Here is a 23,978-nt window from a genome sequence, read left to right on the forward strand (position 1 = left end):
CCTAACTAACCTAAGGACACCACACACATCCATGCCCGAGGCAGGATTCGAACCTGCGACCGTAGTACTGTCTATCACTAGAAAAGTTTCACTGGAACCCATTTCTGTCTTCTTATGTAAGCCCACTGTCCCAGCCAGTTCTGGTCGCCAGTGTTGTTCCTGTGTAGAGTGGGCTTTAGAACAGTATGGCGAAATTTCGTGTTAATGGGCTAAGGCAGTAGACGGCCGATGCGACTGCCTTTGCCAGCAGCACGTTGCCTGCAGCACCTCTCCTGGGCTCGTGATCATATAGATTGGACCCTAGAAGACTGGAAAACTGCGGCGTGATTAGGTGAATTCCGATTTCATTTGGTAAGAGCTGATGATAGGGTTCGTGTGGCGCAGACTCCACGAAGCCATGGATCCAAGTTGTCAACTAGGGTCTGTGCAAGCTGCCAGTGGCTCCATGTTGATGTGAGCTCTGTTTACATGGAATACGAGGTGCGCCAATAAAGTAATGAGACTGATTTTCTTTGCAAGATGTGGCAACCCTGCAGGCTTGCGTAGGCACAATATCTTTCACCCTGGTCTATAAGCTGCTTCTAGTCCAAGTGGCACATCGATGCAACTGCTCAGTCTGAGTTGTGCTGTAATAAATTAACACGTGTTTGTGTCTCTCGTCATGGAAATGGAACCGCATAATATTGCGCAACGGTGTGCCATTTCTTTTTGCGTTAAATTGGGTGAAAACGTGACGACAACCTATAGTAAGCTTCAGAAGGCTTTTGGAGAGGAGGTTATGTCAAGAGCTCAAGTTTTTCGTTGGCATAAAATGTTTAGTGAACGCAGAACGAATATTGAGGATGAAGACAGCAGTGGACAACCATCAACCTCACGGTCGGTTGTCAACTTGGCCAGAGTGCGTGAACTCGTACGATCTGATAGAAGATTATGCGTGAAAATGCTTGCAGAAGAACTGAACATCAATCGAGAAACGGTTCGTCTAATAATAACTGAAGATCTTGGTATGAGAAAGATATGTGCAGAAATGGTCGCCAAAAATCTCACACCACAACAGCGAGGAACACGAAAAAATGTGGCAGCCGATCTGTTAGAGCAAACGGAAATCAATCCAGAATTGTTGAGCCGTGTTATCACTGGTGATGAAAGTTGGTGTTTTCAGTACGATCCAGAGACAAAACGCCAAATTTCGCAATGGTGCTCAAAGGGATCACACAGACAAAAAAAAACTCGCATGTCAAAGTCTAAAGTGAAATGCATGCTTGTGTGCTTCTTTGATTCCAAGGGAATTGTTCATAAAGAGTGGGTGCCTCCTGTACAAACAGTTAAGCAATATTACTACAAAGAAATCTTAGAAAGACTTCGTAAAAGAATTCTTCGTGTCCGTGCCAACAACGCTAATAATTGGATTCTTCATCACGATAATGCGCCATCCCATACTGCTCTGTCAGTACAGCAATTTTTAACCTCAAAACAAATTTCAGTACTACCACAGCCACCTTATTCACCAGATATCACTCCGTGCGACTTTTTCCTATTTCCAAGAGTCAAGGGACACCATTTTCAAACAACCCACGATGTCCAAAAAGCTGTGAGGAGGGTCTTGGAGGATATTACAGAAGATAAGTTCCAGAAATGTTATCATCAGTGGCAGAAGCGCTGGAAAAAGTGTGTGCAATCAGAAGGGAACTACTCTGAAGGAGATAACACTAACCTTGACTAAAACGGTAACCAACTTTTTTTTTACATCAGTTTCATTACTTTATTATCGCACCTCGTAGAAAGCGTCCTCTGGCTCAACTGAGACAGCTGAGACCATTTGCAGCCGTTCATGTACTTCATGTTCCCGAACCAAGGATTTTTTATGGATGACAATGCGCCACAACTTTTCACATTTGGTTTGAAGTGTATTCTGGACAATTCTAGCGAATTATTTGGCTACTCAGGTGACTCGACATGAATCCCATCGAACATTTATGGGGCATAAACGAGAGGACAGTTCCTGCACAAAATCCTGCATCGGCAAAACGTTCGCATTTGTGATCGGCTATAGAGACAGCATAGTTCAATATTCCTGCAGGGGGCTTCCAGCGACTTGCTGGGTCTACATCTACATCTACATACATACTTCGCAATCCACCATACGGTGCATGGCGGAGGGTACCTCGTACCACAACTAGCATCTTATCTCCCTGTTCCACTCCCAAACAGAACGAGGGAAAAATGACTGCCTATATGCCTCTGTACGAGCCCTAATCTCTATTATCTTTGTGGTCTTTCCGCGAAATGTAAGTTGGCAGCAGGAAAATTGTACTGCAGTCAGCCTCAAATGTTGGTTCTCTAAATTTCCTCAGTAGCGATTCACGAAGAGAACGCCTCCTTTCCTCCAGAGACTCCCACCCGAGTTCCTGAAGCATTTCCGCAACACTCGCGTGATGATCAAACCTACCAGTAACAAAGCTAGCAGCCCACCTCTGAATTGCTTCTATTTCCTCCCTCAATCCGACCTGATAGGGATCCCAAACGCTCGAGAAGTACTCAAGAATAGGTTGTATTAGTGTTTTACAAGCGGTCTCCTTTACAGATGAAAAACTTCTTCCCAAAATTCTACCAATGAACCGAAGACGACTATCCGCATTCCCCACAACTGACATTACGTGCTTGTCCCACTCCATATCGCTCTGCGATGTTGCGCCCAAATATTTAATCGACTTGACTGCCAAGCGCTACACTACTAATGTCGTATTCAAACATTACGGGATTCTTTTTCCTATTCTTCTGCATTAATTCACATTTATCTATATTTAGAGTTACCTGCCATTCTTTACACCAGTCACAAATCCTGCCCAAGTCATCTTGTATCCTCCTACAGTCACTCAACGACGACACCTTCCCGTACACCACAGCATCATCAGCAAACAGCCGCACATTGCTATCCACCCTATCCAAAAGATCATTTATGTAGATAGAAAACAACAGTGGACCTACCACACTTCCCTGGGGCACTGCAGATGACACCCTCACCTCCGATAAACACTCACCATCGAGGACAACGTACTGGGTTCTATTACTTAAGAAGTCTTCGAGCCACTCACATATTTGGGAACCAATCCCATATGCTCGTACCTTAGTTCGGAGTCTGCAGTGGGGCACCGAGTCAAACGCTTTCCGGAAGTCAAGAAATATGGCATCCGTCTGATACCCTTCATCCATGGTTCGCAAGATATCATGTGGAAAAAGGGCGAGTTGCGTTTCGCAGGAGCGATGCTTTCTAAAGCCGTGCTGATGCATGGACAGCAACTTCTCTGTCTCAAGGAGATTCATTACATTCGAACTGGGAATATGTTCGAGAATCCTGCAACAAACCGATGTTAAGGATATTGGTCCGTAATTTTGAGGATCCGTCCATCTACCCTTCTTATATACAGGCGTCACCTGTGCTTTTTTCCAGTAGCTCGGGACTTTACGTTGGGCAAGAGATTCGCGATAAATGAAAGCTAAGTAAGGAGCCAATGCAGTAGAGCACTCTCTGTAAAACCGAATTGGAATCCCATCAGGACCTAGCGATTTATTTATTTTCAACCCATTCAGCTGCTTCACAACCCCAGGGATGTCTATCACTATGTCCTCCACACGGGAATCTGTACGAGACTCAAACGGCGGTATGTTTGTACGATCCTCCTGCGTGAAAGATTTCTCAAATGCTAAATTTAAAATTTGAACTCTCGTTTTGCTGTCTTCCATTGCCAGGCCAGACTGATCAGTGAGTGACTGGATGGAAGCCTTCGACCCGCTTACCGATTTTACGTAAGACCAGAATTTCCTTGGGTTTTCAGCAAGATCTTTTGCTAAGGTATGACGGTGGTAGTGGTTGTATGCTTCTCGCATCGCTCTTTTTACAGCGGCACGAGTCTCTACTAACTTTTGCCTGTCCTCATTCTCACGATCTTTCTTGTACCGCGAGTGCAACTGTCTTTGCTTCCTGAGCATTCTCCGAATTGCGCTGTTAAACTACGGTGGGTCTTTTCCGTCCGTAACCCGCTTTTTCGGCGCATACTTCTCCAATGCGTGATTTACAATGTGTCCATGCCACGTCGAGCTGCTGCACTACACCAGACAAAAGGATGTCTGACACGATATTTGAATACATACCATGGCTTTTTTCACCTCACTGTACGTCCCACAGATGGCTGCGACAACAGATGGAAGTAGCGAGGAACAGTGTCTCCTAAGGTGGCATCCGGTGCCTCTAAGACACACACTACCTTGTATGTTGGGTCCCATCCATGTTGCATCTTTGATTTCATGGTTTAATGTATCTAACATGATGAAGTGGTTTGTAGGCTATAAAACCAGTGATTAAATAAATTAATTACAATAGCTGCTGTTATTACTCAAGATGTCTCTAAGATAATCTCTACTAACGATTAGTGCAGTTGGAAATGCATCAGACTATACAAGGTAGTGAAAATGCTGTCCAGTGCAGTGTGAAATTGTTGTCCAATAAAATGCAACTATGCGTGCATAGCTCTCTCATTGCAAATAGTTGAATCTACAACATCGTCACAATGTAAAAAAGACGTTATTTGTGTGGTCTTACAGTTGCACGATGATGATTTCTATTTTCATATTTGTCTTACAGGGACAGCTGTTTTTCTATAATAGTGTTTTACTGATCACAGTACAGGCAACTGTAATGAAAGGAGGCTTCATGCCTCATTGCAGTATAACTTGTCGCTCACACGTTAGTTATGGTAACTGAGCTGACGGAAAGTGAAATTATAGTAGATCTGCGACATAACAGCTCCGACACAAGTCCAACATGTTTTTTCCCCATTGACGCTGAAAATCTTCTGCTGCCGACAACTTTCACGTCATGTATTCATTTGCGAGTCAATAAACACATGTACGTCTCAAAGAGCCTATAATGAACGGTTCCGTCTGATAGAGTAGTTTTATCTGTGCTTGGGAATTGCATTGCGTATCTCTAACCTACCAATCGTACTTTTTTTCATCTTTTTCTCCCGTCAGTCTTCTGACGGGTTTCATTCAGCCTACCACGAATTCCTCTTTTGTTCCAACCTCTTCATCTCAGAATGCGCTTGCAAAGTACATCCTCAATTACATGTTATATGTAGTCCAGTCTCTATTTTCCTCTTCTTCTTGTCACTGTTTTCCATATGTCCCTTTCATCGCCGAGTTTGCAGAGACCTCCTCATTCGATACTTCATCAGTCAACATAATTTTCAACGTTCTTCTGTAGCACCACATATTAAATACTCCGATTCTCTTCTTTTCCAGTTTTCCCACTGTCTATAGTCCATGATTCACTACATACATTATTGTGTCCCAAACGTACCTTCCCAGAGATTTCTACTTCGAATTAAGGCCTATGACTAATACTAGCAGACTTTTTAGGCCAGGAATGCCCTTTTTGCCTGTGCTATTCTAGATTTTACGCCCTTACTTCGTCCGTTACAGGTTATTTTGCTGCATATCAGAATTCCTTAACTTTCTCTAATTCGTGGCCAACATTTTTTATGTTCAGTTTCTCGCTATTCTCATTGCTGATACTTCTCATTACTTTCGTCATTCTTCGGTTTACTTTCAATCCACATTATGTACTCATTAGACTGTTCATTCCATTCAATATATCCAATAATTCTTCTTCACTTTCACTGGGGATAGCAATGTCATTCGCGAATCTTATCATTGATATTTTTTCACCATGAATTCCAATTTCACTCTTGATCGTTACTTTTATTTCCGTGTCATTGCTTCTTCTGTATATACATTCTTTTTAATACAAGATCCCCTTTCTTCGTCTTCCAATCTCACTGCTCCCTCGTGGTTCTTGTACATATTGTATATTACCTGTCTGTCCCTATAGCTTACTCCAATTTTTCCCAGACTTTCGGTCAGCTTGCACCATTTTAAATTACCGTACGCTCTGTCCTTGTCGACAAATCCTACGACCGTGTCTCGATTTTTCTTTAGTCTTGCTTCCATTGTCAAGTGCAACGTCAGAACTGCATTCAAGATGCCTTTACCTTTCCTAAAGCCAAACTGGTCATTGTCTAACAGATCCTCAATTTTCGTTTCGTTCTTCTCTATATATTATTCTCGTCAGCAACTTGTTTTCATGAGCTGAAAAGCTGATTGTGTGATAGTTCTCCTACGCATCAGCTCTTGTTGTCTTCGGAATTGTGTGCATGATGTTTTTTCGAAAGTCTTGTGGTATGTCGCCAGTGTCATAGATGATGTACACCAATCTGAATAGTCGTTTGGTTGCCACTTCCCCCAGTGATATCAGAAATTGTGATTGTATATATCTTTTCAGAATCTCTGTTCGACCATGATGTAATCGAGCTGGAATCTTTCTGTATCTTCGGATTTTGTCCAGGTGTACCTCCTCCTCTTGTGATTCTTGAACAGAGTATTCTCCATTACTAGCTGAAATTTATTGCAGAACTCAGTCTTTCTGCTCTCTCATTCCTACTGCCAAGCCCATATTCTGCCATGACCCTTTCTTCTACTCCTTATCCCACAACTACACTCGAATCCACCATGATTATTAGGAATTCATCTCCCTTCACGTTCTTAAATACTCATTCAATATCCTCGGATACTTTCTCTATCTTTTCGTCTTCTGGTTGCGACACCCGCATGTGTAATTGAACTGTTGTTGTCGGTGTTGGTTTGCTGTCGATTCTGATGAGAATATTTCTATCACTGAACTGTTCACTATAATTCATTCTCTCCTCTGCCTTCCTATTTATAAACGAATCCTACTTCCATTGACACATTTTATGCTGCTGTTGATATTACCTCTATTCGTCATGTCAGAAATCTCTGTCTTCTTTCGATTCCACTTCACTGACACTCATTTTGCCCAGTTATAGCCTCAGTATTTCCCTTTTCAGATTTTCTAGATTCCCTACCAGGTTCGAGCTTCCTTCCACGCCGCGGCTCGTAGAATGTTACCCTTATGTTCAGTATTGCGTCTTTTTCTCATAGTCACTTCCCCCTTGGCAATCCCCTCCCGGAGATCGCACTGCTTAACGCGCCTAATTTCGTTAGCTAGATGGAGGGGGTTGAGTGTACAGACACTCTCTCGTCTTCCGACTGCCGCTGTGAAAAACTTTTTTCGCTTCCTGCCGTGAACGTGCTGACTTGTAAAAAATAAACACATTGTCTTTTGATATTGACGTAGATTAGATACACTGAAGCTACATCGTCCTGGATTTTTTGTGTGTTGATTACTTGTTCACATTCCATTTGGGTAAATATGTATTATGGATTTCTTCTTCAGGTTTATGTATGTGAGGTACTCTGCAGTTGTATTGCCTGAGAGCAATGCTAGCTGTTTGTTATAATTTACACCTTGATTAGTACACTTGGGGATCATCATCTAATCTCCTTTCCGATATTTGACGATGCAAGTCGCTTATTCCGTTATCTCCCCACTCATTAAATAATTGTTCAGGCATTTGTATGGATATGAGGTTATTTTTCTGTCTTGTATAAAAATACCATTAATTTTGGCGAGAGAGAAAGGTATGATGGTAATACAGTGCTCAGCAGCGCCTACTAATGGGCAAAGTTTTTTCTTTTACACAACACCATGCAGGACTTGACAGATACTGCTTTCAATCTTCTGCAACATGAATTAGAAATGATTAGTCTTCACAGTTCTCTTCCTATTAATGATAATACATTTCCTCTCTCGTAGTGCGATAGTGTCGATGACGATGCGGCTGTCGTCTTCTTGAGGATTATTCCCGCGCATCCGAAGACTTGCTGCAATGGTTCATGGTGTGTACAGAGGGGAACAAGTGTACTTGAAGGTCGTAGAAATAAAAATACTTTTCTTTCACGAGCAGTCCACTTTTTAACTGATAGACACATAGCGAAAAATATTACTCCGTACACCACGATGGACGAGAACAGAAGAGCGTTGTTGCTTGCATTAAAACAACAGAGGCGCTCAGGGGGGCGCAGAAAGCTATGCGCAGAAAGCAATGTGTTTTCTCAGTTGTGCGCATGAGGTCGCGGTGGAAGCAGCTGTGCCAAACAGTACACAGTTCGAATTGTGTGTGATTGTTTTTCATGTGTTGTTTTGTGTTTGAAGGAGTATTTTGATTGAGTTCTTTCTTCTGAGGTACTCAGTCAACAGCGGAAACATTCGGAATTCGGGAGTGTTAACTGTTTTTGCTGTAATTGATATTTGATTCGGAACTGTAATAGTTAGCGATAGTGGACAGCGGAATCATCATTGTGTTCGCCAGCTCTATAGTTTATGGTTCGTACTGTGAAATTCTTATTGGAGAATCTACAAGTGAGTGAGAAAACTAATTTTTACAATGCCAGGCTGTGCTGTAACGGGCTGTTTTTCCTACAACTGGAGCACAAAGGGAACTGACGTAATGTATCACAGTTTCCCGCGTAATGAAACATTACAAAAACTATGGTTGTCCAAATGTTGAGGGAAAGACAGTGTAAATGTTGCGCATGCAAGAATATGTTCTCGCCATTTCGCAGAAACAGATTACTTAAGGGATTCACAGTCTGAATTGCTTAATTTGCCCCGAAAAAGAATGCTCAAGCCAGATGCAGTTCCTTCGCGCAATTTGTCGTGCAGTAGTGCGACTGTCAATGTGTCACCCGCAACAGAAGACAGAACCAAACGGTATAAGAAACGAGAACTACATAAGAAATCTCTGGAAACTCTGGAAAAGCTGTCACCAAATAAGAAACATCATAATAAGAGCACATGTACAGATGACAGTCTTTTTTTTTTTTCAGACACAAAGTTACTTTGATGAATACTATAGCGGCTTTAGAAAGAAGGAATGCTGTTCTTACAAACAAGTGTGAGCAACTTCGAGCTCTTAAGTAAATTCATTTCAATGCGATTAAATGAATAGTTTCTGATTTATTTGAGCCGAGGTTTCGAATTTCAAATGTGTGTCAGTGTGGTTGTGATCTGACATTTTACCGATGTGTGAGGCATAAGCTGCGAGAGAATATAACTCATCAGTTTTAACTGTAATATTTTAGCAGCAGAAAAGCAGTTTAGACATCTCATTTCTGGTATAAACAAAATCTTCCGCCAAAAACTTGACGTAAACGCGCATGCCTTGTCGTCTGCTTGTGAGCGCTTGCTTCCACGCTGACGTCACTAGGCCAGCCAATGGCAGAGCAGAGCGCTTACTGTCCAACCTTATTATTTAGTAACTTTGGAGGCGCTGTATAAAAATATGAAGGTATGTCGTTTTTAATTTTTCAGTCGCTCTTTAGATTACATTAATACGGCGTAATACGAATTTATATATCTTTGGTGCAATTAATCGGCGTCTGTATGATTTAATATATCTCATTTTTCTATGCAGAGAAAACTTACAGACACCTACACAGTCTCTTGTAAATGATGTTTCTGGAAAGAAACATGGTCTACCAAAAGATATTTGTACGTATAATTCATGTGACTTTGTAGCCACCCTCGTAACAATACAACAATTCATGTTTAATTTTCATGTATTTTGGCTCTGTTAAGGTATTAGTTGTCACTCCTCTGTCATTGTACAGAAATTCTGAGATGTGCTCACTTAAAGTAGGTTGGTGAAAGAACCACATTCGAGCGCATCATATTCAAATAAGCGAGAACGCGGATTGTCTTCAGCAGAGATAGTGTTTCTGATTTTAAATGAAATTTTCAGTTAACAAGAGAAGTGTGGGTCGCAGTGTATTTTCAAGACACGTTTTTTGCAATAACGGAGACCTCGAGATTTTGCCATTAAATGAATAATTTTGAATTATAAACAAGAAATGTTTCGTGTGCTTATCTTAACTGCGTGTATCCTGCAAGAAATTGACAAACATTTGCAACACCATTCGCGAAATCTGCCATCTGGTCCTCCCCCTCCCCCCTCCCCCTGGAAGAAAGCGACTGTATTCATCACTGCTCCAAGGCATTTATTCAGCTTTCTCAATAGGTATCGCTAAGAGGTTTTACGGTCATGTGTGCGTCTTCAAAATTCCCCGTAGATGCAGAAAAGAAATTTGAAACTTCTTGAACTGTTCTCAAAATGTTGAAGAAACCATTCACGACAAGTTTAAACGTATTACCCCCACAGCAAACTTTTTAAAACTTCATAGCAATGCTAACTTTTGGCCGGAATAAGTTTCTGATTTTCTTCATACAGCTATTTACTAAGACGCAAATCCAGTTGTAATAGTAGCTATGACTGGTACGCATTCATATGGTTTAGGATTTTTTCGCGTCAGCGTTGATATCCCGACTTATAGCTCCAGGCTCAAAGCCCGGACATGCCTGCAAGTGACATATGAGCAGTTCCAGCTCTGGAAAACTTGTAACAAAAACAAAAAATCCAATTTTGTAAAACAAAATAAATGAATCATTCCTTGAAGATGTCTTCGGAGCTGGTTGGCACATTAAATCTCGTACGTAACTTACCCTGCAGGAAAGTTAAACATCAGTTACTTGAAAAAGACCTCGTTCTACACGAGTCTGTCGTCAGTCATCAGTTATTTCATCTGACTATTGACTACAGTCAGCCGATAGGTTAAAATGTGTGCAGTAGATTTGAATGCATTATAAAATACAATTTTTAATATGTTAAGTAAACTGATAAGCAGTTCATACACCCGTCAGAGAGGCGAAAAAAGCATGTTTATGCACAATGGAAACCAAGGAAGTACTTTCCTATCCTTCTACAGTTGCCTGTCCTAAGGTATGTCACGGAACAGGAATAGATTTTGGTATAACTGTGCCTTTTGACATAATGAAAGAGTGAAATAATTCCAACAAGTCGTTAAAAGTTGGTTTGTCTATTCACCGAATATTAACAAGGCAGTAACCACAGGGTTCGGCGTTATATTTCTTTCATCAGATTTTCACAGTTATACTGATCTCTTAACTTTAATCAATGACTGCGCCTGGACCAACGTATTTTATATTATTGTTAGTACACAATGCTATAATCAATGTATGTAATGTACTGCATGTATTAATAGACATTTTCACTTGTCAAAACAACAAAATATGCTAGGACAGGATTAAGTAATGACACAAAAAGAAGAGAACAGTTAATTAAGTGAAGTCAATTGTAAATTAGCGTGTTGTTTGTCAAACCTCTCAACAGGTAACAGCTGTACTGACAGACACGATTAATGCTTTACAGGAAACGTATTGCAGGCTACTCCAACCAGTTCCCCATAAGGCAGGAGCGCTGGTTTGTACATAGAGTTCGTGTCCAATGAAAGTGTGGCTTGAGGTAATTCGTCACACTCCGCGACCGAGACAGAGGAACCGAGAAACACTCTCTTCCATTGACACTGAGTGATGGCGACGTTAAAGACAATTCGTGGAAGCATGTTGACCATTTCATTGGAGATCTACATTCTTCTGACAAGCAGTGGCCTCTGCAGAATATTGAACGTCACAAAATTCTCCAAAGAGGTAGTTCATAGGCTACAGTTCAACATTCGAGTGACTCCAAGTTTTAAAGTCACCTACGTAGGGCAAATTTGAGCCCAGTTTGCTGGGAACGTAATCTGGAAGTTTACATTTCAAATGCATTTATACTAAGTGGGACACTATTTGATACTGAAGTAAGCGGCACCTCGGAACCACATTATCTCTTGAATGGCTAATTTTCAGACCAGTGTTTACTGGAAAATTCCTGCTTCTCTGATAATATACTTTCACCATGTCAGTTTTCGCTATTAACTGTGATATACCTCACATACAGATCTTGCACTTAGACACCTCTGGCACCTCTATCAACGTGGCGCCCCAAGGAGAGCTTATGTCATTTGGGCCATAAACTGGCACCGTATTACTAGGAAAGTTGACAGAACTAACATTTGCGACAGGCTGCAGAACGATCCTATGGCCACCAGCATATATCTCGCGGAAGGATGTCGACGACAAAATAAGTGATATCATGGCTTGTAGGGAAGCATATAGACAGTTGTTTCTCCCTTGATCCACTTCTGAATGGAACAGGAAAGCGAATGACTAGCAGTGGTTCAAGGTAACCTCCACAATGCACCGTAAGGTGGATTGTAAAGGGTGTAGATGATGAGTACATCATTAGTTTCAAATTGGTTGATTTTGCATGTACCTTTAAATAAATGACACACGATACTCCAGAAATGCTGCTCATACCTGTAAGACTAGTATTTGGGAATACACCAGCGTTGTTGATGAGGATGTCGACGCCACCCAGGTTGTCCTCGACCCACTTGAAGGCTGCCAGGGTGCTGGACTCGTCACTCACATCCCCCGCGATCGCGTGCAGCTTACCTGGCGCGTCGTTGAGTGCCAGCTCCTATTGCGAGGCACAAATACATTACTGTATACGAGAAAAGAAAAAATAAAAGGAGTCTAGTTACTCAAGTTTTGCTCTGTATGAGATTGCGAACGTACTCATGATTATGTAAGATTTTTTAGAAGCGCTTTTTCCGTGATCCTTATAGGTCGTGCGGATAAAGCAACAAGGTATGCATTCCCTGCAACTGACCACGTCTTGTCCAGATGTGCGTTTACAATAATTGTTTCGCGAAACAGGATATTTCGTGAGACGCCTCTTTCGTCCCTTCATTGACACGGAGCGAAACATTTCACGGACCCAGCAGGGGAAGGATAAAGCCAACAGTTAGGGCTTGACAACCAATTCGACGTACTCTGTCGTACTTCCGGATATTACATCCACGATCGCAGTCATGATGATGCTGTACACATATTTCAGGAAGAGAATGGAAACAAAATAAGGCCGCCACTGAAGGAACAAGAATTTACTCCATCGCCGATGCCAGTCTGGAAAAGCCGGCCGTTGTGGCCGTGCGGTTCTAGGCGCTTCAGTCTGGAACCGCGTGACCGCTACGGTCGCAGGTTCGAATCCTGCCTCGGGCATGGATGTTTGTGATGTCCTTAGGTTAGTTAGGTTTAAGTAGTTCTAAGTTCTAGGGGACTGATGACCATAGATGTTAAGTCCCATAGTGCTCAGAGCCATTTGAACCAACCAGCCTGGAAACCAGTTTGTGGGGGAAACGTCAGAGGAAATTCCTGTAATTACCATCAGTAAACTCATCTGCATCGTTACAAAAGATTCTGAATGGTTTGTATCATTTATGGGTCGGAATATCGAAAAAAAAAACAAGAATACGAAATTGAGAGAAGAAGTAACTGTTGAGAAAGACTGTCTGTGACACTGCGATTCATTCTAAAGTTGTTCATGTTGTTGTTGCGGTCTTCAGTCCGAAGACTAGTTTGAGGCACCTCTCCACCTACCCTATGCTGCGCAAGTCTCTTCATTTCCGAATAACTACTCCAGCCTCCATCCACTTCAATCGGCGATTGTGAACCAACTCGTATCTTGGTCTCCCTCTGCAACTTTTATCCCCCCCACATTTCCCTCCAATACTACACTGACGTCTCCTTGACGTCTCAGAATACGTCCTATCAACCGGTCCCTTCTTTTCCTGTAGTTCAAATGGTTCAAATGGCTCTGAGCACTATGGGACTTAACATCTGTGGTCATCAGTCCCCTAGAACTTAGAACTACTTAAACCTAACTAACCTAAGGACACCACACACATACATGCCCGAGGCAGGATTCGAACCTGCGACCGCAGCAGTCGCGCGGTTCCGGACTGAGCGCCTGGAACCGTCCTGTAGTTACGCCAGAAATTTTCTTTCTCCCCTATTCTGTTCACGACTTCTTCATAGGTTACGCGATCTGTTCTCCAGAAACGCTTTTCTTGCCATTGCCATTAAATTTTTTTCGTCTCCTCTACTTTGGCCATCGTACCCTATTTTATTGCCCAAATTACTAAAATTACCTACTATCTTTAGTGTCCCATTTTCTTATCTAATTCTCTCAACATCGCACGATGTAATTCGATTACGTTCAATTACTCTTGTTTTGCTTTTGTTAATGTTATTTTATATCCTCCATTCAACTTCATTTACATGTCCTCTGCTGTCTCTGACATAATTACGTCATAGGCAAACCTCAGATGCATTATTTCTTCTTCCTGTACCTTAAATCCTTCTCAAATTGTTCCTTGGCTTCCTTTACTATTTACTCAGTGTAGAGATTGAATAACATCAGGGACAGACTACAACCATGTACTGCTCCTTCTCAACCACTGCTTCCCTTTCAAGCACTTCGACTTTTATAACTGCCGTATGGTTTCTGTACAAGATGTATATACCCTTTCTGACCCGTACGGAGCTTCAATATGAAATCTAAAGCGCGATACAATCTCTCTGCCTATGTACCTAAGCAACCATCTTTTTCGAGTCCCAACGGGGGTCAAGCACGCTCTTTACCGTGCTTCCTTCACTGCTATGCGCATGAGCTGAGTTTCAGCCAGTTTTCCACAGCTAACTGGGCGATGGCCAAACAAGAAAACGAACTATCAGTCATGTGGGACGTGGATACAATAAGCAGTTGCCGAAGCTGAATATCACTTTTACATGCTCGAGAAGAACGTCGCTCAAATTTGGTTTAAGACGGTTTTGAAACTTTGTCTGCTGTATGGTCTTTACAGAATTCACAAGAAATGTGTGAGTGTTATTACTGAGCCGTAATCATCGTTGCCTGTTGGACTTATTTTGTGAGCACTTTAGTGAGTGGACCGCACCAATAGTTACGTGTAGCTATCCACTGTGCCGCATAGCTCTTCATACTATTTGTTTTAGGTGTGAGTTGACCCTGACTTCATTTAAAGAATCTGTCGGCTCCAACGTGGGTATGATTTTATCCATAACGGATATGAGGTCTTAGCTGTAAAAATCAATTTTAAAATGTCAGATCAGCCACCTATTTACACCGTATAAACATTAGAAGTTATGAATTTCGAAGGTCAAGGCTTTATCTCCAGAATTACTGTAAACAAACCTCTAAGAGCGTCCAATATAAAATATAAACAAAACCAAAAAAAATGACAAAAAGTGCCTATTTTCCTCGCAGCAGTGGCTTCCTAAGATGTATATCCACATCATCGTCAACTAATAAAACAGATTAACATGGCATGGCATATATTACGGCATATGTTATTGTGACGCTGCCAATACCTGTGGGCAACATAGGCCACTCCATTTTAATCTATTTTTTCAGTTGACAGTGATGTGGCTGTACATCTTAAATGACACGGCAGCAAAGAAAGTGGTCAAGTTGTTTTATTATCTTAGAGACTGAAACGTCCCCTTAGAATAATTATACATGACTGTGCTTAAACTGACACACAATATTTTTAGCGCAACGCAATCCCTACAAAAGAGTGGCCCTGAGTGACATTAACCTATACCTTTCACACATCACTTACCTCACAAAAATCTTCGTTACTCGAACTACTGCAATACAGCGAGCGCCACTACTGCCAGCTAAATAAAAGATTCAAACTACGGAAGGCACTAACTACTGATAGGCATAGTTAGCAAATGAAAGATTTTAATAGAGAACAAACAATGTATTTACCTTAATAGTGTTGAAAAATCATAATATACATAGCAGTTGACGTGATTTTTCAACACTATTAAGGTAATAATATACATAGCAGTTCCCTCCATGAACCATGGACCTTGCCGTTGGAGGGGAGGCTTGCGTGCCTCAGCGATACAGATGGCCGTACCGTAGGTGCAACCACAACGGAGGGGTATCTGTTGAGAGGCCAGACAAACATGTGGTTCCTGAAGAGGGGCAGCAGCCTTTTCAGTAGTTGCAGGGGCAACAGTCTGGATGATTGACTGATCTGGCCTTGTAACATTAACCAAAACGGCCTTGCTGTGCTGGTACTGCGAACGGCTGAAAGCAAGGGGAAACTACAGCCGTAATTTTTCCCGAGGACATGCAGCTTTACTGTATGGTTAAATGATGATGGCGTCCTCTTGGGTAAAATATTCCGGAGGTAAAATAGTTCCCCATTCGGATCTCCGGGCGGGGACTACTCAAGAGGACGTCGTTATCAGGAGAAAGCAAACTGGCGTTCTACGGATCGGAGCGTGGAATGTCAGATCCCTTAATCGGGCAGGTAGGTTAGAGAATTTAAAAAAAGGGAAATGGATAGGTTAAAGTTAGATATAGTGGGAATTAGTGAAGTTCGGTGGCAGGAGGAACAAGACTTTTGGTCAGGTGATTACAGGGTTATAAATACAAAATCAAATAGGGGTAATGCAGGAGTAGGATTAATAACGAATGAAAAAATAGGAGTGCGGGTTAGCTACTACAAACAGCATAGTGAACGCGTTATTGTGGCCAAGATAGACACAAAGCCCATGCCTACTACAGTAGTACAAGTTTATATGCCAACTAGCTCTGCAGATGATGAAGAAATAGATGAAATGTATGACGAGATAAAAGAAATTATTCAGGTAGTGAAGGGAGACGAAAATTTAATAGTCATGGGTGACTGGAATTCGACAGTAGGAAAATGGAGAGAAGGAAACATAGTAGGTGAATATGGATTGGGGCTAAGAAATGAAAGAGGAAGCCGCCTGGTAGAATTTTGGCAGAGCATAACTTAATCATAGCTACTACTTGGTTCAAGAATCATAAAAGAAGGTTGTATACCTGGAAGAATCCTGGAGATACTAAAAGGTATCAGATAGATTATATGACGGTAAGACAGAGATTTAGGAACCAGGTTTTAAATTGTAAGACATTTCCAGGGGCAGATGTGGATTCTGACCACAATCTATTGGTTTTGAACTGCAGATTGAAACTGAAGAAACTGCAAAAAGGTGGGAATTTAAGGAGATGGGACCTGGATAAACTGAAAGAACCAGAGGTTGTAGAGAGTTTCAGGGAGAGCATAAGGGAACAATTGACAGGAATGGGGGAAAGAAATGCAGTAGAAGAAGAATGGGTAGCTCTGAGGGATGAAGTAGTGAAGTCAGCAGAGGATCAAGTAGGTAAAAAGACGAGGGCTAATAGAAATCCTTGGGTAACTGAAGAAATATTGAATTTAATTGATGAAAGGAGAAAATATAAAAATGCAGTAAATGAAGCAGGCAAAAAGGAATACAAACATCTCAAAAATGAGATCGACAGGAAGTGCAAAATGGCTATGCAGGGATGGCTAGAGGACAAATGTAAGGATGTAGAGGCTTGTCTCACTAGGGGTAAGATAGATATTGCCTACAGGAAAATGAAAGAGACCTTTGGAGAGAGGAGAACCACTTGTATGAATATCAAGAGCTCAGATGGCAACCCAGTTCTAAGCAAAGAAGGGAAGGCAGAAAGGTGGAAGGAGTATATAGAGGGTTTATACAAGGGCGATGTACTTGAAGACAATATTATGGAAATGGAAGAGGATGTAGATGAAGATGAAATGGGAGATATGATACTGCGTGAAGAGTTTGACAGAGCACTGAAAGACCTGAGTCGAAACAAGGCTCCGGGAGTAGACAACATTCCATTAGAACTACTGATGGCCTTGGGAGAGCCAGTCATGACAAAACTCTACCATCTGGTGAGCAAGATGTATGAGACAGGCGAAATACCTACACCCTTCAAGAAGAATATAATAATTCCAATCCCAAAGAAAGCAGGTGTTGACAGATGTGAAAATTACCGAACTATCAGTTTAATAAGTCACAGCTGCAAAATACTAACGCGAATTCTTTACAGACGAATGGAAAAACTGGTAGAAGCGGACCTCGGGGAAGATCAGTTTGGATTCCGTAGAAATGTTGGAACACGTGAGGCAATACTAACCTTACGACTTATCTTAGAAGAAAGATTAAGAAAAGGCAAACCTACGTTTCTAGCATTTGTAGGCTTAGAGAAAGCTTTTGACAACATTAACTGGAATGCTCTCTTTCAAATTCTGAAGTTGACAGGGGTAAAATACAGGGAGCGAAAGGCTATTTACAATTTGTACAGAAACCAGATGGCAGTTATAAGAGTCGAGGGGCATGAAAGGGAAGCAGTGGTTGGGAAAGGAGTAAGACAGGGTTGTAGTCTCTCCCCGATGTTATTCAATCTGTATGTTGAGCAAGCAGTAAAGGAAACAAAAGAAAAAATCGGAGTAGGTATTGAAATTCATGGAGAAGAAGTAAAAACTTTGAGGTTCGCCGATGACATTGTAATTCTGTCAGAGACAGCAAAGGACTTGGAAGAGCAGTTGAACGGAATGGACAGTGTCTTGAAAGGAGGATATAAGATGAACATCAACAAAAGCAAAACGAGGTTAATGGAATGTAGTCAAATTAAATCGGATGACGCTGAGGGGATTAGATTAGGAAATGAGACACTTAAAGTAGTAAAGGAGTTTTGCCATTTAGGGAGTAAAATAACTGATGATGGTCGAAGTAGAGAGGATATAAAATGTAGACTGGCAATGGCAAGGAAATCGTTTCTGAAGAAGAGAAATTTGTTAACATCGAGTACAGATTTAAGTGTCAGGAAGGCGTTTCTGAAAGTATTTGTATGGAGTGTAGCCATGTATGGAAATGAAACATGGACGATAACCAGTTTGGACAAGAAGAGAATAGAAGCTTTCGAAATGTGGTGCTACAGAAGAATGCTGAAGATAAGGTGGGTAGATCACGTAACTAATGAGGAGGTATTGAATAGGATTGGGGAGAAGAGAAGTTTGTGGCACAACTTGACTAGAAGAAGGGATCGGTTGGTAGGACATGTTTTGAGGCACCAAGGGATCACAAATTTAGCATTGGAGGGCAGCATGGAGGGTAAAAATCGTAGAGGGAGACCAAGAGATGAATACACTAAGCAGATTCAGAAGGATGTAGGTTGCAGTAGGTACTGGGAGATGAAGAAGCTTGCACAGGATAGAGTAGCATGGAGAGCTGCATCAAACCAGTCTCAGGACTGAAGACCACAACAACAACAACAACATAGCAGTTCATGACATCCAGTCTTACAAATTTCAGAACTCCGCCATTTCTCTCCCCACATCCACCACTGCTGGCGGCTCACCTCCAACTGCGCAACGCTACGCGCTGTTCACATCCAGCTGCCCAACACTACAATGGCGAGTATTACAACAATGCCAACCAGCCACTGACTGCACGCAGCACAGCCAGTGATTTTCATACAGAGCGCTACGTAACGTTGCCACTAAGAAAACATAAACAACCTACTTACAAGACCTCTTAGAGGTCTCTTGCTAAGTAACTCAGAAGACGAAGTGTCGATCTTTGAAACGCGTCAGTTCTAGCGTTTTTTTCCACTGTGAATAGATGGTTGAGCCTACATTTTAACATCCAACTTGGCTACATTGCATTGCTAAAAGTTTTCTGCCTGTTTATCCGGCTGTTATTCCTATCTATTGGGTGTGAGCCCGCTTGTTAATTTATGAACATTATTGGTGCTGGTTTTGTGTAATTTATTTGGTATTCAGCATTAATGTAAGTTAGTTTTACTACTTGTTGTTTTAGTTGAAGTCTTGTGGGCATTGGGATTGATGAGTTCGGCGTTTGGTCCAATAACGTCCTCAATTAATCAGTCGATCAATCATGTGGGTGTTCTTGTTTAAATTTTATTTATGAAGTCTTCTATAGAAATAGCTTGAGTTTTCTCATTTTTATTTAAAGAGTTCCAGTAATATTTCCTTGATATACATAAAGCTTATATTTTAAACTGCTTTATAGCTGCTCGATGGTAGTTCTAATCCGCTGTGCTTACAGCTGTGTGGTAACTAAATGTATCGTAAAGCTTAAAGTATTTTTTTGGGAACACGTGTTAACTGAAATCTTTTATGTCTGCTCCATTAGTGCCTGAATTTATATTGTGCTTTACCGGATTTCTTCTGAGACAGAACAATGTCAAACCGCAGCTGAAAAGTGTTCAAAGTTCAAATATTGATGTTTATGGGAGTCTCTCTTGCATCAATTCGAGGTTGTCAAGTTTTACGTGTTAAAAGCAAATTCATAATAACGGATAGGAGAGCTTTAAGTAAATTTATCTTTTCTGAATGAAGTGTTATGTTTTTGGTAGCCTCACATCTTGTCACTCCAGCTCCTCGCTTCTTAATGAATTTTAACCTCGCTCGCTGTATTTTACCCTTGATACCTTCAAAATTTCAAAGAGTGTATTCCAGTCAGCATTGTCAAAAGGTTTATCTTAAGTCTGCAAAACCTATAAACGTAGGTTGGTTTTCTTTAACCTATCTTCTAAACGATGTCGTATGGTCGGTATTGCTTCGTGTGTTCCAATATTTCTCCAGAATCCAAACTCATCTTCCCCAAGCTGAGCTTCTACCAGTTTTACCATTCTTCTGTAAATAATTCGTGTCAGTATTTTGCAACCATCGCTTATTAAACTAATAGTTCGGTAATTTTTCACACGTGCCAACACCTTCTTTCTTTGAAATTGGAATTACTACGTCCTTCTTCAAGTCTTGGGGTACTTGCTGTGTCTCACATATCTTGGACGTCAGGTGTAATAGTTCTACGACGACTGGCTCTCCAAGGCTATTAGTAGTTCTGATGGAATGTCGTCTACTTCCGGGGCTTTGTTTCGACTTAGGTCTTACAGAGCTCTGTCAAATTCTTCTCGCAGTATCAAATGTTCTTTCTCGTCTTCATTTGTTTTCTCTTCGCTTCCTATAATATTGCCTCCAAGTTCATTTCCCTTGTACAGCCCCTCTACATGTTCCTTCCGTCTTCCGCTTTTCCTTTCTTTTCTTAGTACTGAGCTCTTGGTTTTCATACAGCTTCTTCCCTGTAATCTAAGGGCTATTTAGTTTTCCTATAGGTGGTATCTATCTTTCCCTTAGTCATACATGCTTCTATACTCTCACATTTGTCCTTTAGCCATTCCTGTTTAGCCATTTTGCACTTTCTGTCAGTCTCATCTTTTAGAGGTTTGTGTTCTCTTTTACCTGTTTCATTTGCTGCATTTTTGTATACTTCTCCTTTAACAAATTAAATTCAATATCTTCTGTGATATCTGGTTTTTTCTACTACTCGATGTCGTTTTACCTATTCGAACCGCTGCTACCTTCACTGTTTCATCTGTAAAAGCTCCCATTCGTCTTCCACTGTATTTCGCTCTCCTGTTTCAGGAAATCGTTTTTAATACTATCTTTGAAACTCTCAACAACGCCTAGCTCTGGTTCTTTCAACTTATGTAGGTCTCATCTCCTTATTTTACTAACTTTTTCTTCGGATTCTTCAGTTTTAATCTACACGCCACAAAATGAAAATGTCCGCCCCCGATAGCTGAGTGGTCAGTGTGACAGAATGTCAATCCTCACGGCCCGGGTTCGATTCCCGGCTGGGTCGGAGATTTTTCTCTGCAAAGGGAGTGGGTGTTGTGTTGTCCTAATCATTATCATTTCATCCCCATGAACGCGCAAGTCGCGAAGTTGCGTCAAATCGAGACTTGCACCCGACGAACGGTATACCAGACGGAAGGCCCTAGTCACACGACATTTACATTTACAACATGAAAATTATGATCTGAGTCCACGTCTTCCTCTGGAAATGTCTCACATTTTGAAAATCTGGTTCTGAAATCTCTGTCTTGCTACTATACAATCAACCTGCCATACGATATCTGTTTAAAATCTCAGAGTACGACATCGGGAACTATTATTCAAAATAATACGGTACAAGCAGATGTTCTGATGTCATTGCTGCCAATACCATTATGTGAGGCTGTTTCCCTTCTTACTCGACTGTGTAATGAGGATTCTCTTTGGCCCAAATGACGATATTTCTAGTGCTGAGCTGCGATAAGTGGCACATTCATCTGAAAACATGGCATTGGCACGGTTCAATGAATTTGTAAATTGAGTTAAAAACGCACAGCATGCTAAAACTCTCTTATTTCGATCTGTATCCGATAACACGTTCACGAACGTCGGTCGAAAAGGTCTGACCTTTACGTCTTTATTCACGTGATCTCGCATCGTTGTGTAGTGGTTAATAAAAAAAATGGGAGAAGAGAGACCGTGAAAAAGGGAAAGAATGAAAGAAATGCAGATCGGACTTTGTATTACGGAAAAGCTATCGGACTTCGTTATTCGAAAAAGCTATTGTTGAGGTGGTCCTTGTGGCGTTTTTGAGCAAAAGTTAAACCAATTTTCACTACAAAAGTTATTGAAAAGAAACAGAGAATAACAGAATGTAACGGACAGAAGGAAGTGGCGTAGACGAGAGATCATCCTTTACCAGATTAACTTATCTTCTTTAGGGCGGCGTCCACGTCTTCAAAAATCTCCTTCATTTCAGCGTGAAAAAATCTGCTCCGAAATCTTGTAATAGTCCAGGGATCACTAATTTATACCAATTAAAATCATCTTGATACTGTATGCAATTTAATTCACTTTGCTACTTCCATCCACCGAATTTCTTAATAATTTCCACAATGTCTACACATTACAATCAGATCAAGATTAGCCATTAAGTTTTTCCGTCAGCATCGGATCACGCCTGCCTTAAGCTACGGCTATCAAGAGACAATTGAAACGGAATAAAAAAACAAAAAAAGTTAACAATTTTGGTAGTTTCTCTGCCGTCGAGCGCTCATACCGCTGCGACGAGATATTTTTTTATCTGAGGGAACGAATGTAGCGCGGCGAAATTCAAAGCCCCGCTACATCGCCCCCTCGACTGTCACGCTAAAACACTTAGCGTGGCAGGCTAGCAAACCTAAAAGTCAATACATGTAATTTTCATTGGAAAGGCCACGTGCATCCATAGGGGATAATCTTAACGAACACTTACTTTCTAAACCTATATACTAAATACAATTATTACAGTTTGGATCCTTTTTTACACAATTAATATATATATATATACATACAGTTTGTTTGAACAAGCTGTTCACCAGAGCAGTTAATGTTGTGTGCTCCCAGCGTTGGTTTCCCAATGCACATCTGGCAGCACGTAGTCTTTGCGCATGCGCAGTAGCATCACTGAATTTCGCGTGCGGCAGTTTCAAAATCGCTGTGTTATGACAATCTTGCACAGTATTCACTTTCACATAGTGTTCATTACAAGTTGTTATTCCAGCATATTTGGCGTGTTAAGTTCGGTGACACCATAAGATTGAGCGTGTGCGTGATCTGAAGCAACGTCCATGTCTCCTATTACGACACAACACTCCAGGTCCTTGTGCGTTTTCATGACTATTGTTCCCGGGGCATATATGGTCGATGTAGATTTTAGCCTCCACATCGCCTACGACAGGTGCTGAGTTTATTGTCTCCAAGCATCTGAAGGCCGGCCAGGAACAACGGCGTCGATGTTCGCAAAGGTAGGTGTTTCACCACATTGTTTACACTTGCCAACAAACGTTCATTTGCAGTGTGAAAATCCTCATTATCGTCAAAGTAAACTGCAGTTTATATCGATTTATAAACAGTTACTTGGTTTATGCGCCATAAGTTTCACAAACAACACAAAATTCGTCGTTTATAACGTTCACTGTTTAACACAGTTTGCATCACTTTTTGCCACATTTACATTTTAACAGTTCACTTTGTCCAAGCATGTTTACATCGTTAATTATGAAAGCTTACATTTCGTGGTCATGTTTCAAAATGTTGACAATATGCAAAGTTTTAACACATATACAAATACATATAAATTTACAAGAATATACACGTGAAATATTTACGCTAAAAAAAATTATACTAAGTCCCATTGGCTTTCTTTTATTGGGGTTTATGGTCATTTTGATTTTCTTTATTAAGGTTTTGACGTGCCAAGGGATATAAGACTTAATGTTTAAAAGCACGGGCTTTCCTTTATTTATTATTTATTTCTTTTCTTTGATTCCATATCTTGGCTGGCTAGTGGTTGACCAGGCTTGTAATGCCATCAATATTCAGTTTTCTTCATGTCTTTTTATTCATACCTGAAAGTTTACTGTCACACAATATATTCTTACATTCCATAAACAAACAATACCCAGCTGCAGGAGGTGGTAGGATAATGGAGAAAGAAAGAAAGATAGAATGGAAGAAACTAT

General features: G+C 41.1%; 1 protein-coding gene across 1 annotated transcript in view; it reads right to left on the reverse strand.

Moving 5' to 3' along the window:
* Window positions 1-23,978, reverse strand: part of LOC124545804 (farnesol dehydrogenase-like) — a 94,907-nt gene that overhangs the window by 34,869 nt on the left and 36,060 nt on the right. Inside the window, exon 3 of the mRNA XM_047124750.1 lies at window positions 12,194-12,356. Within this exon, the coding sequence (XP_046980706.1) occupies window positions 12,194-12,356 (163 nt within the window). The remainder of the gene's footprint in view (window positions 1-12,193; window positions 12,357-23,978) is intronic.

Source organism: Schistocerca americana, chromosome 8 (assembly GCF_021461395.2).
Source record: "Schistocerca americana isolate TAMUIC-IGC-003095 chromosome 8, iqSchAmer2.1, whole genome shotgun sequence".
Classification (NCBI taxonomy): Eukaryota; Metazoa; Arthropoda; class Insecta; order Orthoptera; family Acrididae; genus Schistocerca; species Schistocerca americana.